Here is a 15,684-nt window from a genome sequence, read left to right as displayed (position 1 = left end):
ACAAAATAAGAGAAACATGGTGATCGTGCAGTCCTGACACAGCCAGGCTAAACCAGGAGTTTGCAGTTCTTAAACTACCGTCCGCCTCTGAATGTAATGATTTTCTGTGTGTTGCACTGTTTTGAGTGGAAGATTGTCGAAAGATTGATGGACAGTTTTGGAGCTCGAAAACATTTTAAATGATCATTTTAAGACGTTATTTATTACATACATCAGCTGAAAAGTTCTAAAATATGCAGCGTTTTAACTCTGTCAAAGTCTTTAACACTCTCTGAGAGTCAGAACTGTCCTCAGATCAGTTTCCTCTGCTGCTGCAGTGATTGTGAGTGTGCACGTGGGACTCAGGGATCTTCTGGTACCGAGGCAGTGTACAGTGACCCATGTTTGCCTTAAATGCTCTGCATAGCTCAGCCAACCATCAGACTTTGTATACTTGACTCAGATATATGCAAGACTGTAGTCCATCTAGTTTTAAAATTCTCTGTAAGGTTTAGCTGTGCGTGCGTGCGTGCGTGCGTGCGTGCGTGCGTGCGTGCGTGCGTGCGTGCGTGAAATCTACCTGCGCCCAACATGAACAGAAGCAGATCAAGGGATGTTTAACTAAAATGTTGAACCTAAAGAGGTTTCCTGCACAGGCTGCTCTGTTGGGGTTTAAGCTGATCTGATTCAAATGAACCTGACTGAAGGATGGAACTGTAGGCTGTAGGTGTGTGTACTCTGCTATAAAATGTTAAATGGAAAGAATAATCTTGTATTTTGTAATGAAAATATCTAAGGTCTTTCTCTGTAATATACTTTGAATCCTGGAGTCATTGATAAAAAGTACTGTATTCAAAAGAAAACTGTAACCTATTTTAATTCCCCTGCAATAATCTGTATCTCCATCTAAATGCTGCTTTTTAATACATAAAGCATTGCACTCCTTTTGGAAATAAAGTCTTAATCTGTTTATAGTCTTTATGCATATTATTTGTCAGTGATGTCATGTCACAGCCTCACCATTTTCTCCAAACAGGTGAAATCTCCCACAATACTAAACCAGCATGATTTATTGTTAACACTGGTTTATTTTACAGGCCACTAGCCAGTCACTGTTCGGGACAGACCTGGATCCTGAAGGACCGCCCACACTGACCCCAGAGGTTCCCTCTGACCTCTTCGCCCACTCTGGGGAGTGTGCAGCGCCATCCTACAGCAACATGGAGGAGGTGGACTAGTCATGGTGAGGACAGAAGGGAATCCAGATCAGAGCTGGTGATCCATGAGGTCCCAGGTGGACGCCGCTCCTCCACTAAAGACACATCAGTGTTAATCACACAGGCTTCTGAGTCTGGTGGGAAAATAACACTGCAGTGCAACATGATCTGGATGTGGTCTTTGAGGACTCCCCTGTGAAAGACCTTCAGACGCACATGTAGACGTGCACTCAGTACTAACTAGACACAACATTGATATACTCACAGTGATATACCTACCCATTGATAAACCCTTAACAGACTGTGTAAGTAGTTATATTCATTCAGTGCATACAGTCTCTCTCTTTCTCACACACACAGAGAGAAGCTAATACACTTGTATAATCTCAGAGCTCCTGTTAGCAGCTCATTAGCTGCTGCTGCAGGAGGACAGTTCAGCCTGGCAGGCCTCCTCGCACCACCGCACCTTGTGGTCTGGTTTCAAGGTCCTCACTGCAGACCCCGACCTGTTGATCCCTGGTGAAAGCCAGGTTGATTATTAGGGCAAATTTGTGGAGTTTGAGTGAAGGTTGTTGTAATGTGTGTAAATTCTTTCTCTTTTTGTTGTTTTGAGGTATGACCTGGTTTGATTAATTTGTGGCAGGTTTCTCTGTAAGTTGGACTGGAATTGTAGCAAATGATGAAGAAAAAAATGCGAGACTGACCTGCTACTTTTTTTAATGAGAGGGCGCACGCTTTCTGTTTATTGTCGCTTCATAAACTTCCTTTGGCCTCTGTTGCTGTAGTGTATTCTTATTATTTTTCTCATTATTTTTTGTACTTGTTTAGATATTCGATCCTGTGGATGCAATTGTCAAAGGCTTCAGTATAAACTGAAATGTGCATGACTGCATGTTCATACAGGCTGTAACCCCACCCCTGTTAAACACCCCCTCGCCTCCTCAAACATTGCTTCATTTCATTTTCAGTTTTGTGTGAGTTGTCCAGTCTCACCCCTGCCCCCCTTTGTACTGGACCGCGTATATAAAGTGGACATCATTAAGAATACTGCTGTGGATACATATAAATGGTTAATATAAATAAAAACAATTTTGGGAACTGCTGCATGAGTGTCTTTTTTTAACAGTTATATCAGACATGATACAGAATTCTCGTATTATACAAATGCTCACAGCTGCCTGCCAGGTCTGTGGATGAAATGGTCATATGAGCCAAAACTGCTGTCAAGTACCTCACCTATCTCACTGTTTAGACCTTTTCCAGGCAATTACTGCAGGGACCCCAAAGGCAGCAGATTGATTGTTTCACCTCACAACAATCAGGATCTAATTTTAGTATCTTCACTTCAGGTGATGTGCTTACATGGAAATTCATTTGTGCTTACTCAGATAATCACAAACGAAATGGACAGGCAGTCATCCAACACTTGAGCACAATGAAGCTGCCTTTAGGGCTGGAAAGATGAGCTGATACATGGATTAATCCCTCAACAGAAAATGCTCAATCAATTCAAGTCATTACCACGATAAACTGCAAGACAGGTTGCAGCTTTTCTTCTGGTGGCAGCCATTTTTCACTTTTTTCTGACATAATCAGACAACATAATCAAACAGAATAATTAGCTGCAGCTCAGCTGTCGTGTGTAGTCTGCAATGTGTGCAGTTCTTCATAGATACCTAAAGTTCCTTTCTAGTCAGAAAGTGTTTTTATTCCTACAGGTGAATATTTGAGCTCCACTGTGCACAATAATGTATGTGACAGTAGTTTCTCTGTGCTCACTGAAAATCCAGTCTTAAAGAGGCATGATGATGTTGATGTTCAGCATTCACAAGTGTGTGGAAACCTGAAGCCTCCAGTGCACATGCACTGAGGAGGCACCTCTGAGGTAAAAATATTTCCTTATTGATTTATTCTTGAAGGCAGAAGCAGTAGGTACAATTTTAAGAATTTTAATATGGTGCTTTTCCTGCAAAAAAAACCATGTCAGACACACAATAGACTGTTTTTATGTGTGCCTTAATACATGTGTGGAGGGGATCCACTGCTGCCTTTTTGCTCACTAATATCTGTGGAGGAAAGCTGGTTCATGCTGTTTGTGTGTGCTTGTGGTGATTGTTCATCACCCACACGTTCATGATTCTTACTAATCCATTGAGCTTTGTGGTCTGAAAGCCGATTAACCAGGAGGACTCAGAACACGTGTGGATATGATATAAACTGTGATTGTTTGACATGACCGGGCGATGGCGCCCTTCCCTCTGCGGTAGTGTAAAACTACTGGCCCGCGGCCGAAGAAGAAGATGGCGTGGAGGATGAGGAAGTGCCGGTGACGAACCGTGAATCAGACCGCGAAGCAGGACCGGTAGGAACTTTTATCTGAAATATTTACAGCAGTAGAGCAGTCGTTAGTCCAGTCATACTCATGGCGGAATTCGCTGTGAACAGCGGCCGCCAAGCTGAAGAACATGACGGGACAAACAGCAGACATATCCCCGAGCCTCTGTGTGGGACAGGTGACCCGGCGGTGACAGTCCCCTCACATCATGACCAGAGGAAAAAATTAGTCCTGCATATCGACCTGAACAACACCATACTGGTGTCGGACGCCGCGACGGCTCAGGGGACTGTGGCGGCTCTGGACTATTTCCTCACAACTGTCACCTGGGGGAAGATGAGCAGACACGGTAAACGGCAGACGAGCTTAAAGCCCCTTTCAGTGTCACACACTAGTGGCAGGAATGTGCGCGCGCTCAGTTAGGCCAACTTATTGTTGCCGTGGCGACGGCAGAACACGCCGAACTCTATTTAAAAAAAACGTGGATTTAAAGTACACCTCCAGCTTTACTGAGGAACGACCAAGTGTCAACCAAGCAAAAGAAAGTTAGATATAATTGAAACGAAATGCATCATTGGCTCGTTCATATGCCGAGTAGAAGGCCATCAATAATATAACGAAGTCAAAGGTCTTAATGATGTGTGCATTATGCTAATATGGAAGTGAACAATAAATTAACGTCTGGCAGAATGTGGTCTGGAGCCATTCATATTGCCCTTCATTGATCAGTTTGTTGGATCATATTCAAATTGTCCTCTTCCAACATCCCCAAGTTTTAAGTTCCTGTGTAAGTGAAGAGTTAATACAAGACAAGACAAGATACAAGACATATTAAATTCCAGTGAGAGCTTCAGAACACCACTGGGGGCCTCGCCAGGCCTCCTCCACTCATTCTGTCATCAGTTTTTTGGGTGTCTGTGTTTGGGATCATCCACAGAAACCTTGTTCTCCTCCCCTTTATGCAGGGAAGTGGGAATGGCTGAGTGACTCGCCCTCCCTGCTCCCACCCTGTGATGATGCTGTTACTTACTACTCTCAGTTTGGACGGATTCCAGGTTTCACCTCCGCTGCAGGGCGGCGTTTCCGTGGTGTTCTGGATGAGCACTTGGCCCTGCTCCGCTGGCCCGAGGGCGTCAAGGCAAGCATCACATAAGAGAGAATGGAGAAGAAGGCCAGGTGGAAAGTGCCTGTATGAAGTTAGATATGTCAAGATCTGCTACGGCTTTTTAGATTCAATTTCTGCTTACGTGATATGGCACCTGGCAGGAATGATGTGCAACATAAAGGAACTAAACAGGTATAACTCTGCGCAATAGTCATTTGGGTTTTTATACAACAGCTTTTCTTACAATTGAAACTCCTGTTAAGATTCTGCACAAAGTCACTCATGCTGTTACTTTAACTGTGAGCCACAGACAAGACAAACCACAGCCACCTGGTGTCCGCTTCACCTGTAAAATCTACGGTGACACATGTTACTTGATTCACTTCAGACTTTGAGGAGCAGCTTTGAGACACCTGGATTTTAGCTTCAGTGAATGCATATGGAATATTCTGTAGTGTTTGCAGTTGTCAGGACGTGTTCTGTCTTGCAGATCAGTCCTTGTGGTGTATTAAGTTTTCATACCATGCTTCAAACTGAGTCAGTTTGTCACTGGTGAAGGGGATGATGGATGGTGAAGTGTGTGGCAACCTATACAGCATGCCTAATCCCTCATGCAATTCTGTGTCACTGACTGCTCCCTGCAGGGTGACAGGGAGCTGGCTGTGAAAGGAGAGGATGGACGACTGTACCACTGGATCCTGCCCTCCTTCTTCCAGCTGCTCAGGGACCTGGTGCAGGAAGGAAGGGAGTTTGCCATCGTTTTTCGTACGTTTGGCTCTGACCTACCTCGGGTGCTGAGGGCCGTGTTCAAAGCACTGAATGAAGGGGCTCACCCACTGTTCCCTGATCTGCCTGATCTCAAGGTGAAGTAGATGGATTTGAATGAATATTTAGCAGCAAAAAGTGTTAAAGATTAAGAACAAATTGGGAGGAAGGAAGCTTCAATGGAATGCCTTTCAGAATATGTAGGATTTGAGATCACTTTAAAACACTTAACAGTTTGCTGAGGAACTTAGGGCCATATTCACATAATATCCTAAAATAAGCTCCTAAGTGGCAGCATCAGGAGAACCTCCTAAAATAAGGAGTGTGTTGGTCATCACTTTACAACTCCTACGTTTTCAGTCTCAGAGTAATTCACAAGAAAATCCAGTATCCGTGACATGCTCCAGGTACTGCCCCTAGCTGGGAAAATACAATGATATTCAACTTTTCATTTATTTTTTGATGGCAGACATTTAATAGGGATTCAGTCGGCTCATCAGCAAATCCAAATAGTCCACTAGCACTGGAGATGACAGTATGCTCCGTCTGCAGCGCTGATGATCTCAGCCTCAGCTGTCCGACAGGATTATTCATCAAGCCGAAAGTAAAATTGATGCTATTGATGCCTGTCTGCCTGTCTGTCCGTCCGTCCCTCCGGCCGTCTGTCTGTCTGTCTGTCTGTCTGTCTGTCTGTCTGTCTGTCTGTCTGTCTGTCTGTCTGTCTGTCTGTCTCGCTATCCTTCCTCTCTTCATTTGTGCCTCATGCTCCTGTGTATTGATTAATATTTGATTTTGATATATTTGATATTTCACATATGCTGACACACTGGTCACCTGTCAAAAACCCATCACAGGTGTTTGACCATGAACATTGTTTTGTTCTCATACAAGGTATTTAAGGTATTTAAGGTATTCAGGTTTGTAAATGACACGCATCAGTTCTAAATTGTGAATGTTTCCTCCTCAAACCGTAACTGTTTACACACTGTGTGTGTGTGTGCGTGCGTGCGTCCGTGCATGCGTGCGTGTGTGTTGATGTTCCTCAGGGGTTGTGTGACTGTGAAGATGCTCTCTTGAAGAACATGACCTTTTGTGCCCTTTTACATAGACCCTCCCCTCAAAACACACTCACACACAATCACAAGCACAGGCGTCCCCTCGACTCCCAGAGGGCTTTGTACCTGTGTGCTTGCTGGAGTGGAACACGCTGATTTTGAGAGAACAGCGGAGAGTGGAATGGACAGATGATGGGGCGAGAGGTGGAGAAGATGTGGGACAGTCAAGCTGTCAGGCACAGTGAGCTGTCAGGAGGACAGTCCAGTGGAAATCTTATTCAAACAGTCTGCTGTCAGATGCTGTTCATCTATGAGCGGTGTGGGGGGGTGGGGGGGCTACAAGATAAAAGGTGATTGTCCAGTTTCTGAACTTGAGCCGTTTGTTTTCCTGCCTGAGCTTCAGTGTCATTGCTGTCTGGGAGTTGTGGAGATGGTGCAGTGGGACATTTTCTTTGGTTAATTTACCATTTCAGCTCGCTGAGATCGCTGCCTCATGCAGACTGTCCTGTCCATATTGTGTATGTTGGGGTATTCATGTCCATCTTCTCCAGCTGTGTTACTCTAAAAACACTCCAACACTGCCAATAATAACCACACCACTTAACACTTTTCATTTTAGATGCTTTATGCAAATGAACAACATGATGGTTTAAGCTATCTTAACAACACGACAGCACTGTTAAATCACATCACGATCAAATGGAGAGCATTTAGTTCCTCAGCGTGTGAGTCGGTGAGAAGAAAAGACTCGTTGTGAGTCAATGGATGTGGACTGCTCGAGGAAGCCTCTTGCTGGATCTTTTCCGAGCCTTCCATATTCATTAAAGACAAAAACATGGCAGGAAGCTAGCAGCTCTGTGAGCAAAAAGCTAATCTTAGCGTGCTATCATACTTAGAGTGACAATGCCAGCACGTTTAGGTGATCTTTACCTTGTTTGCCATCTTGATTTAATGCGTCAGCATGCTTACATTCGCTAATTAGCACTAAACACAGCTTTGACTAACAGGAATGTAAACCAAAGTGTTGCTCTGATGATGGGGCTACATGAGAAGCTAGTGGACCACCGCAATTCTGACAGTTTATCCTGTGACATGAATATATGCATCAAATTTCATTGCAGCTCATCCAGCGTTAAGGTATTTCACTGTGGAGCAGCGGTGGGCCGACTGACTGACACCTCATCCCTAGAGCTAATCGACTGGCAACGCTCAAAATATTTTTAGTTCAGAATAACTGATTTATGTAATGAACAGCTGATAACACTTGTTCTAAAATTATGGCATCTTATGAAGTTAAAATTGTGAGCCAGAGGGCTTTTTTTTTCCCCCAAACTTTGCTGTGAGAAGTGCAGAATCATTTCTCATTTCCATCCTGTGGGTTGGTCTTCCAGTCACTGTCTGCAGTATCTACACTATTTATTCCAAAGCTACAGGCTGGTCGAGTTGATTTTTACGTAGCTGGCTCAGACTCTTATTTTAAGATGGGAGAAAGTAAAATGCTGATATCTTAATGAATTTAGGTCAAGTCTGCCAGAGGAGATGTTTTAATAACAAAATGATTTGTCTTGGTTCCCTGCTTCGCTCAGAGGTCACAGCGGTTTGCTTCTCTCTCTGACTCTGCCTCCTCTTGTCGCTCTGTGCTCAGTTAAGTGTGAATATGACTGCGGGCAAGATCCGCTGCAACAAGAGGGGAATCGTCGTGAGCCGAGCCGATGACCGAGTGTCGACTCGCGATGGAGAGAGAAGCCTGTACCAGTACTTCAGCTCAGTCCAGGGCCTGGGGGGCTTTCAGGACCACTTTGACTGGTACGCAGAACACTCCTCAAGCCTTATTAACGCAGGCTCTGTGGCCTCTGTCCCTTCATCCATCCTTTACAAATCTTTCTGTGCCCGTCCTTCTCATCCAGGTGGGTTAGCAACACTTACTCCATTCGTGGGGGGAAGCCGCTGTGGGTTGACCCCTTTGACCAAAATGTTCAGCACATCTTCATTGACGACAACATACGGCAGAATGACGAGGATACCATAGTTCATCCCAAGGTACTGTCACGTCCAGCACTACTCCAGCCATGTGGGCTGGAACTGAACTGTAACTACAGGTTTGAGGTGCTTATATGATGAGTGGCATTTCCATTCTCCTCATTCCTCCACACTGTGGGGATGATTCAGCTTTTTAGTCGGAGCAGGATGTGACATGTTGGTGTTGAAGAGATAAATATGTGAACATGCTGCAGTGCGGCGCAGTGCAGTGAGAGCACACTGCTGGCAGCAGGTTTGAGCAGCACAAATAACACCATGCTCACTTTTTACAAACAGATAATTATACTCTTTTTTTTTGCATCACACTAGCATCTTGTGAGCATTGTACATGCTGGGTTTTCTGATCTCCTGCTCCATCTCTTCCTCTCTGCTTTATTAATTATGCATTAAGCGTCTTTGTTTTTGGAAAATGTTAACAGGCGTTTGAACGTTTTCTGGTGGTGCTGCTGGAGCAAAATGTTTTTGTGTTCATGCAGTCTTAATGTTTACAGACAGAGGCGAGATTCCAACTATGACATGATCGGTCACTTTATTGTATTGGGGCAAACAATTGTACTTGCTGCACAACTTAAACACTTTAAATTTTTGTTGTGGATTCCCACTGATGCTCCTTATCACAGTCTGAGAAAATGATGACTGCTCACTAAACTCCAATAATTACATTGCATCAGTGATGTTTCGACCACTCAAAGAAGGTTTATATATACATATATATCAGATACAGTCATATATACTGATGCATGGTGTGGTTTTACTTAACTTCTGTGTGTATTTTTGTCTCTTGACAGTCAGTGAGTGGTTTATGATATCGTCTCTATAGATACTTGTTGTTTGTTCAGTTTTTTTTTTACTTTGTCAAAGTGTTAATGCAGCTATTCCCCATATTGATAATAATGATAAGAATTATAATTGATTCAGACTCAGTGAAGAAGTTTCCACAGATGTGTTGGCGAGACAGTTGCTGGTTTATACCTAGTGAATGCTAACATGATTCCCCGTCCCCTCCACCTCCACCTCCACTCCACCCGGTGTCTCCCTTTTCTGTGTGTGTGTGTGTTTCTCAGGTGTTCTTGGACCCAGATAGCACTGAGACTCGCACAGCCTGCACCTCTGAGCTCTATGACATCACACTGGTCCAGACCGACCTCCTCCGGGCCATTTCTGACCCGGGCTACTTCACTCAGCGTGTCCACATCTGCCAGAAAAACTATGACAGGAATCTCCAGCAGGGGGCAGGCTAGAAGACAGTTCAACCACAGTTCCCCATTCGTCTGTCTGTCTGTGTGACAACCTTTGGCGTAGGGTTCTGTTAACCCAGACACAACACTCCCAGCATAGACAGAGGATGCAGACTCGGCAGACTGTAGGCAGGGACGTTAAACTCAAAGTGTGAGGACTTATTAAAGGACTGGAAATTCACCTACAGAGGAAGGCCGCATATGCAGATGAGGATGGATCGCAGTTATTATTTGACGATCAAATATTCTAAAAACTTCCTTTCCCATGAGTGAGAGTTCAACGTTTTGCAGCTGGACAACAGGTCAAATACCATGCATGCTTTATGTCCTCCAGGACAGCAGTGAGAGGATCTCACCTTCCACAGAGAGCGCTTCACAAAAAAGAGTTTTTGACCTAATTAAACCGTAAAGTGGCCAGGCCAGGCTCTTTGAATTGATTGCAGCAGAGACTCTGTGACTAATCGTGTCACCCAATAATTGGCTTAACTCTCTGAAATTTTGTGTCAAACATGAGTGGGGTCTGTTGGAAAAGCTTTCAGGTGCTGCGTTAGTTGTCCAGTGGGTAGAATCCAGCGGGGTTTGGCTCGAACTCTTCATTGGTCGTCCTCAGAGTGCGACGCTCTCATGTAGCTTCTCCCTTAGGTTGTTCAGAAAATATATGTTAACTCCCATTGTTGGCCATCGTCTGCATCGTTTACATCCACCAGGAACTGAAAGGTAATACTTGAATATTTCCAGATGAGTGACGGAGAATCTAATCACTGAGTATGACTGTAGCTTACGGGTGACTCCTCAGAGCGCACTGTAAAGCCATTATGAAGGCACGGCAATCAGAAATGACTTCAAATACTTTCTAATATGACTCTGTTACCGTTAAGAATCACAAACGACACCCTGTTAGATTCATAAGACACCATTTAAATCATAAAGAAATGTATCGTTTCCTAATATGACTGGGTAAGAGTCATCCATATCTGCTTGTCAGAGCGCTTTGATTGTTCAAAGTAATTTCCTCTGGAAGCACTGAGACATACAGTATCAGCGGGTTGAACATGGCTGTGGGGTGTGTTTGCACTGAATTATTGACTGTGGTTTTTATCATTTGAAAGCACCATTGTGTGAAACATTTTAATATGAATTTGTTATGGTAATTTTTGCTTTGAGGGTTTTCAGATATATTTATTGTTGAGATTTCAGGGAGATTCTTTTAATGGCTATGTTTTCCTCAGGTCACATTTGGAGACAGCTGAATGCAAATGGAATCAATAGAAAAATACTCGAAGGCAGGTTTCTGAAGAGCAGTGGAGTGATGCTACCAATGTTACGTTTTTTCAGTATATGTTGAGCATAGGTGTCCTAAAATGGAGATCATGTCAGTGAGTACTTAGAAACATGCAGAGACAAAGGTGGGATGGAAAGCTTCATCGCTGAAGGACTTTCAATGTGCAAAGCTCTTAGCCTAAAAAGCTGTAGTCCATACACATGCATAGGCTGGTCAGAGCATCACAGCACATGCATGTCACTAAATTTTAATCAGTGTTTCATTTTAAAACAAAACGATCATGCTGTCAGTCACTAATTCTCATCAAAACAGTCTGTTGTGATCATTTCTGAAAGATTATTTAAGTTGCAATGATAAAACAATATGCAAATTATGGAGAAGTTAGGATTTGGCATGATGTAGAGTAAGCATTGCATTACTTGTTGAATGTATTACTGTAAATACAGACTTTACAGTAAACTATAGTCACACATTCAAAATGTTGATTACTTCACTGCAGCAGGTCACTTTTTCTGTTCTGTGATCACAAAGTTTGTTTTATTCAAAACAACAAACCTCAGATATTTCAGTTTGTGAAAAGAGGGCAGATGCTTGCACACACACGTTGCATTGATTCAGTGATCTGCAGACTCGGTAACAATAGCTAATAGGTGATATGAGGCGGCTTTGTTCTGAGGCCTGAGCATATTGTTTTGTTTTGCACTCCATATGGAGGACAGCATTTTGTGTTAATGTCAGAAGTCACCAGATGACCTCAGCTCTGCGCATGAAGAGGTTTGCACACTGAATCTCTCCCGTAAAATACTGTAACGTTGCGCACTGAAGCCACATCCATATTGTAAGGTTACCATGAATTCTCATGCTTCCATGCATTCAAATGCACATCACATCAACACTTGAACATCATTTATTTATTTTTCTGATGTTCAGTGTTGAACAAAAACACTTCCAGGTTTGCTTTACTGTTTGATGTTTTGTATAAAGACACCTTCCTGTCAGCACATGGCATGACTGTGAGTGTATTAGAGGTGAGGTAGGTCAGGGTAAATTGATTTGGCCCTTGCTGCTCCGACACACACTCGTTTGTACATCATCGACAGGTTACTGATCAGTGTGTGTGTGCGAGTGTGACCAGGTCAGGTCCTCTGGGAATTAATTAAAGAAAGCACGAGTTAAGAGCAAAGGGTGGTAATTTGTCTTCTTTGGTATTTCCTAATGAATGTTAAAAACTGTCTGTAATACGTCTGTCTGCCATTTCAAAGAAACTATTCTTATCGTCCACACAGCTACATTTATCTGCACCCCTGCAGCTACCTGGAGGTACTAAAGCCAGAGCTAATGAGTGGAAGCAGAGACCAAATGAGAAGGGAAGTGCCTGGGAGATAAAATGTCTGTGTCTGTGTAGTTTGGCATGCGATTAAAAATTCAAAGCTGGGCTTGATAGAAATGTTTGAAGCGGGGTTTTAACACGTTATTCTTCTTGCACTCTCCTGAAACGTGTGTGTAATTGACCGCTTCATTACAGCAGAGGTCAGGCACATTAATGTGTGACAAGTCATGTCTGGAGTTTGTCCGGGGCTGATGGTGATGGATGATAATGGCACTGCTCCCAAAGCAGACGCTCCAGCCGTGTGTCAGTCATGATGACTTGAAGGGGAGCTAGAATATAGAATAGCCTTTCTTGTTTTTTCTGTAGTCTCTTCACTCCTGCTCTTGTTTGCTTCTGCTGTGTTCACTTTTACTCTGGTCTGTCAGTGGTTCATATAGACCTCATAGAGTCACTGCAGTTGCCTATTGGTATTTACATTTTACATCACTTCTGACAGCAGGCATCTCCTTACTTACTGCTCTGTTGCTCTTCCTCTTCTTCACCAGCACTCTCTCTCACAGTCTGGACTCTCATTGGTAAATCACTTCCTTATTGGTTATTCTCTTCCTGTTTAATAACACTGTGCTTGCTGAGTGACATGATAAAGGAATCTACATCCTAATTTCAAGGATCTGCTTACAGACAAAAGGCTTTATCCTCTACCTGAGGCACAGCACTGGGCGCATTGGTCTTATAATGAACTGAAGGCAGGTCTCAATGCGGCAGCAAGGGCTTGCGCCACTGACCATCAGTCCCTGGTGTGAAGGCAGTGTGACAGCAGCCTGTGGTTTGAAGGGAGCATGTTCAGATCCTTCCAAGCCTGCTTCCCCTACATGGTCTGTCCGTTTCCTCAGCAGAAAGCTGCTCACTTCTCCAACTAACCCAATCGTTTAAGTCATCCATCGAGTTCATGTTTTTAGACTTCAAGGGGTGGTATCTTTTCTAGATGAAGAGCTCTCAGACAGGACTCGCCTCGCCTGGTAGTTCTGCACCTCTGCTGCTGATCAAGTCCACTCTGTCAGAACAGACCAAAGTTTAATGAGCCAACATGTGTTATCTCCTGCACATCTCTGGACCTCCAATAGACTTTTTTCACAGTGCACATTTTGACCAATCATAGCAGGAAAATTACAGTGGAAGTAATGACATTATGTGATCCAGCACACAATACAAGAATGCAGCCATCATCAATGATGTGAAACACACCTGTGTTTTTAATGCTAGAAAATGTCAAAGTGTCAAGTGCCATGAAGAAGGTCTGCATGCCTCTCAGTGAAGAAACAGCCCCTTTGACACCCGCCCACTCAGACGACACCCAGTAAAATGGCACCGCGTAAACCTGAAGAATAAGCTGTGTGCTATGCAACATTTCATGCCTGCATTAGGAGAGATTTCAGCAGAGCAATGGGAGGAAACTCTGAGTCTGAGGCGGCCATGCGTTCCAGCCTCAGCAGAGGCATGCTGTGGGCACCCCTGGTCAAACCCTCTGTTGTCTGTTCTGTTAATAGCTAAGTAAGTAAAAGTTGGCCTGATTTCCAAAAGGCGTGAAGATAAAGAAGACATATTTCTTTAATATTTTAAGGGAGATTTCTTTTTCCTTTTCTTTTTTTTCCCCCCAATCTTCTATTTCAAAACAACAAAAAAGGGAAAAGGCCTGGAGCTAAATTTTGGGCACCCTGCATGATCAGTGCTTAGTCACAGCTTGTAAAAGCTTTTTGTAGCCAGACAAGAGTCGTTCAGTTCTTGGGGGATTTTCCCCATTTTTGCTTTCAAAAGGCTTCAGGTTCTGTGGGATTCTTCAGCCATCTTGCATACACCATCCATGGAGCTCACAGTCCCTGACCTGGGGACAGGTCAGGGACACTGCAAAACCACTGCAAAACCTTCAGCTTGGTCCTCTTGAGGTAGTCCATTGAGGATTTGGAGGTGCGTTTAGGATCATTATCCTGTTGTAGAAGCCGTCCTCTTTTCAGCTTTTTTTTACAGACGATGTGATGTTTGCCTCCAGAATTTGCTTCTCTTTCACTGAATCCATTCCTCCCTCAGTGAAATGTTCTCTGTGCCACTGGCTGCAACACAAGCTCAAAGCATGATCGATCCACCCCCGGGCTTGTCAGTTGGAGAAATGTTTTTTCATGAAATTCTCACCTTTTTCTCTCCAAACATACATTTGCTGACTGTGGCCAAAAAGTTCTCTTTTAAATGAATCAGTCCACAGGGTGTGTTTATGACATGCTTCAGGCTTTCAGATGTTCCTTTCCAAACATTTTGTGGTGAGGATGCAGGAAAGGTTTTCTTCTGATGACTCCTCCATGAAGGTGGTATCAGTGCAGGTGTTGCTGCACAGTGGAACAGTGCACCATCACTGCACAGTCTGCTAAATCCTCCTGAAGGTCTTTTGCAGTCAAACAGAGCTTTGATTTACCTCTCTGGCAATCCTACAAGCAATTCTCTCTGAATGTTTTCTTGGTCTTCCAGACCTCAACTTGACCTCCACTCTTCCTCTTAATGACCGTTTTTAATTCATTAATTACATTATGAACTGATGTAATACCTGAAAACTCTTTGCTGTCTTCTTTTAGCCTTCTCACGAGAATCCATTAAAGCGGTGGGCAGCTGCTCAGAGGAGCTCACGGCTGCTCACATCACTTGTATCATGTGGCCTTTCCTTACAATGATTGTGAACGAGCCACAGCGCTATCAAGATAATAAAGGTCTGAGACCTTTGTGAAAGTTATCTGAGAGCTTAAGTCTGTTCAGGTGCCTTTTTTGCAACTTTATTCTTTTTGGAGATCAGTCCATCTTCCATTCACTGAACTATTCACAGTAAATATTGAGCAGGGGTGCCCACATTTTTGCATGCCACCAGTTCAGACAAAAGCCAAATAAAAGAGGCCCATTGGCCCCTGATGAGGGTTTGTGGGCTCGTGTCGGCATCACTAACGTCCTTGAGTTGTCCTTGTTTGTTATTGGAGGAGGATTTTTTTTTTTCAAGCTTTAGGCATTGAATAGAAGTGATTAGTTAGATCAGTTTTACTGTGATGAAAGCCACGTTTCGCCCACCTCTGCCTCATCCTGAGGACAGAATACAACCTTTTTTTTTTAATTAATTAATTTTTAAATATCACGCAAGCTATTTCACTGCTTTTTCTGCTTCTTTCTGTGGTGGTAAAACCTTATGTATATTTGTATTTTTGAACACAGTGTATTGGCTATAATATATATATATATATATTTTTTTTTTTTTAGTATTTCACGCGCAAAGCGCACTGTTGGGATGTTGGGTTGGGTAGCATGTT

At 43.5% G+C, this 15,684-nt stretch overlaps 2 protein-coding genes across 3 annotated transcripts in view; both read left to right on the top strand.

Annotated features, from left to right (window-relative positions):
• The window catches only part of usp19 (ubiquitin specific peptidase 19), a 29,058-nt gene extending 26,758 nt beyond the window's left edge, over nucleotides 1-2,300 (top strand). The window contains exon 26 of the mRNA XM_070968009.1: nucleotides 1,077-2,300. Within this exon, the coding sequence (XP_070824110.1) occupies nucleotides 1,077-1,217 (141 nt within the window). The 3' untranslated portion in view covers nucleotides 1,218-2,300. The remainder of the gene's footprint in view (nucleotides 1-1,076) is intronic.
• A 1,182-nt stretch (nucleotides 2,301-3,482) lies between these two features.
• On the top strand, nucleotides 3,483-12,196 carry LOC139334587 (uncharacterized). 2 transcript variants are annotated; one of them, XR_011602390.1, is made up of 7 exons: nucleotides 3,483-3,880; nucleotides 4,497-4,669; nucleotides 5,281-5,499; nucleotides 8,102-8,262; nucleotides 8,364-8,496; nucleotides 9,561-11,270; nucleotides 11,402-12,196. XR_011602390.1 is itself a non-coding variant. In XM_070967559.1 (6 exons), the coding sequence occupies exons 1-6, from the start codon at nucleotides 3,619-3,621 to the stop codon at nucleotides 9,735-9,737; spliced, it is 1,125 nt and encodes a 374-aa protein (XP_070823660.1). In that variant the 5' UTR covers nucleotides 3,517-3,618; the 3' UTR covers nucleotides 9,738-12,191. The 2 variants fall into 2 exon arrangements, 1 of the variants encoding a protein (XP_070823660.1); XM_070967559.1 differs by having other exon boundaries at nucleotides 3,517-3,880; nucleotides 9,561-12,191.
• Nucleotides 12,197-15,684: the final 3,488 nt, after the last annotated feature.

Source organism: Chaetodon trifascialis, chromosome 8 (genome assembly GCF_039877785.1).
Source record: "Chaetodon trifascialis isolate fChaTrf1 chromosome 8, fChaTrf1.hap1, whole genome shotgun sequence".
Classification (NCBI taxonomy): domain Eukaryota; kingdom Metazoa; phylum Chordata; class Actinopteri; order Chaetodontiformes; family Chaetodontidae; genus Chaetodon; species Chaetodon trifascialis.
Note: the sequence above shows the minus strand (reverse complement) of the source record. Positions and strands in the feature narration are given on the sequence as shown.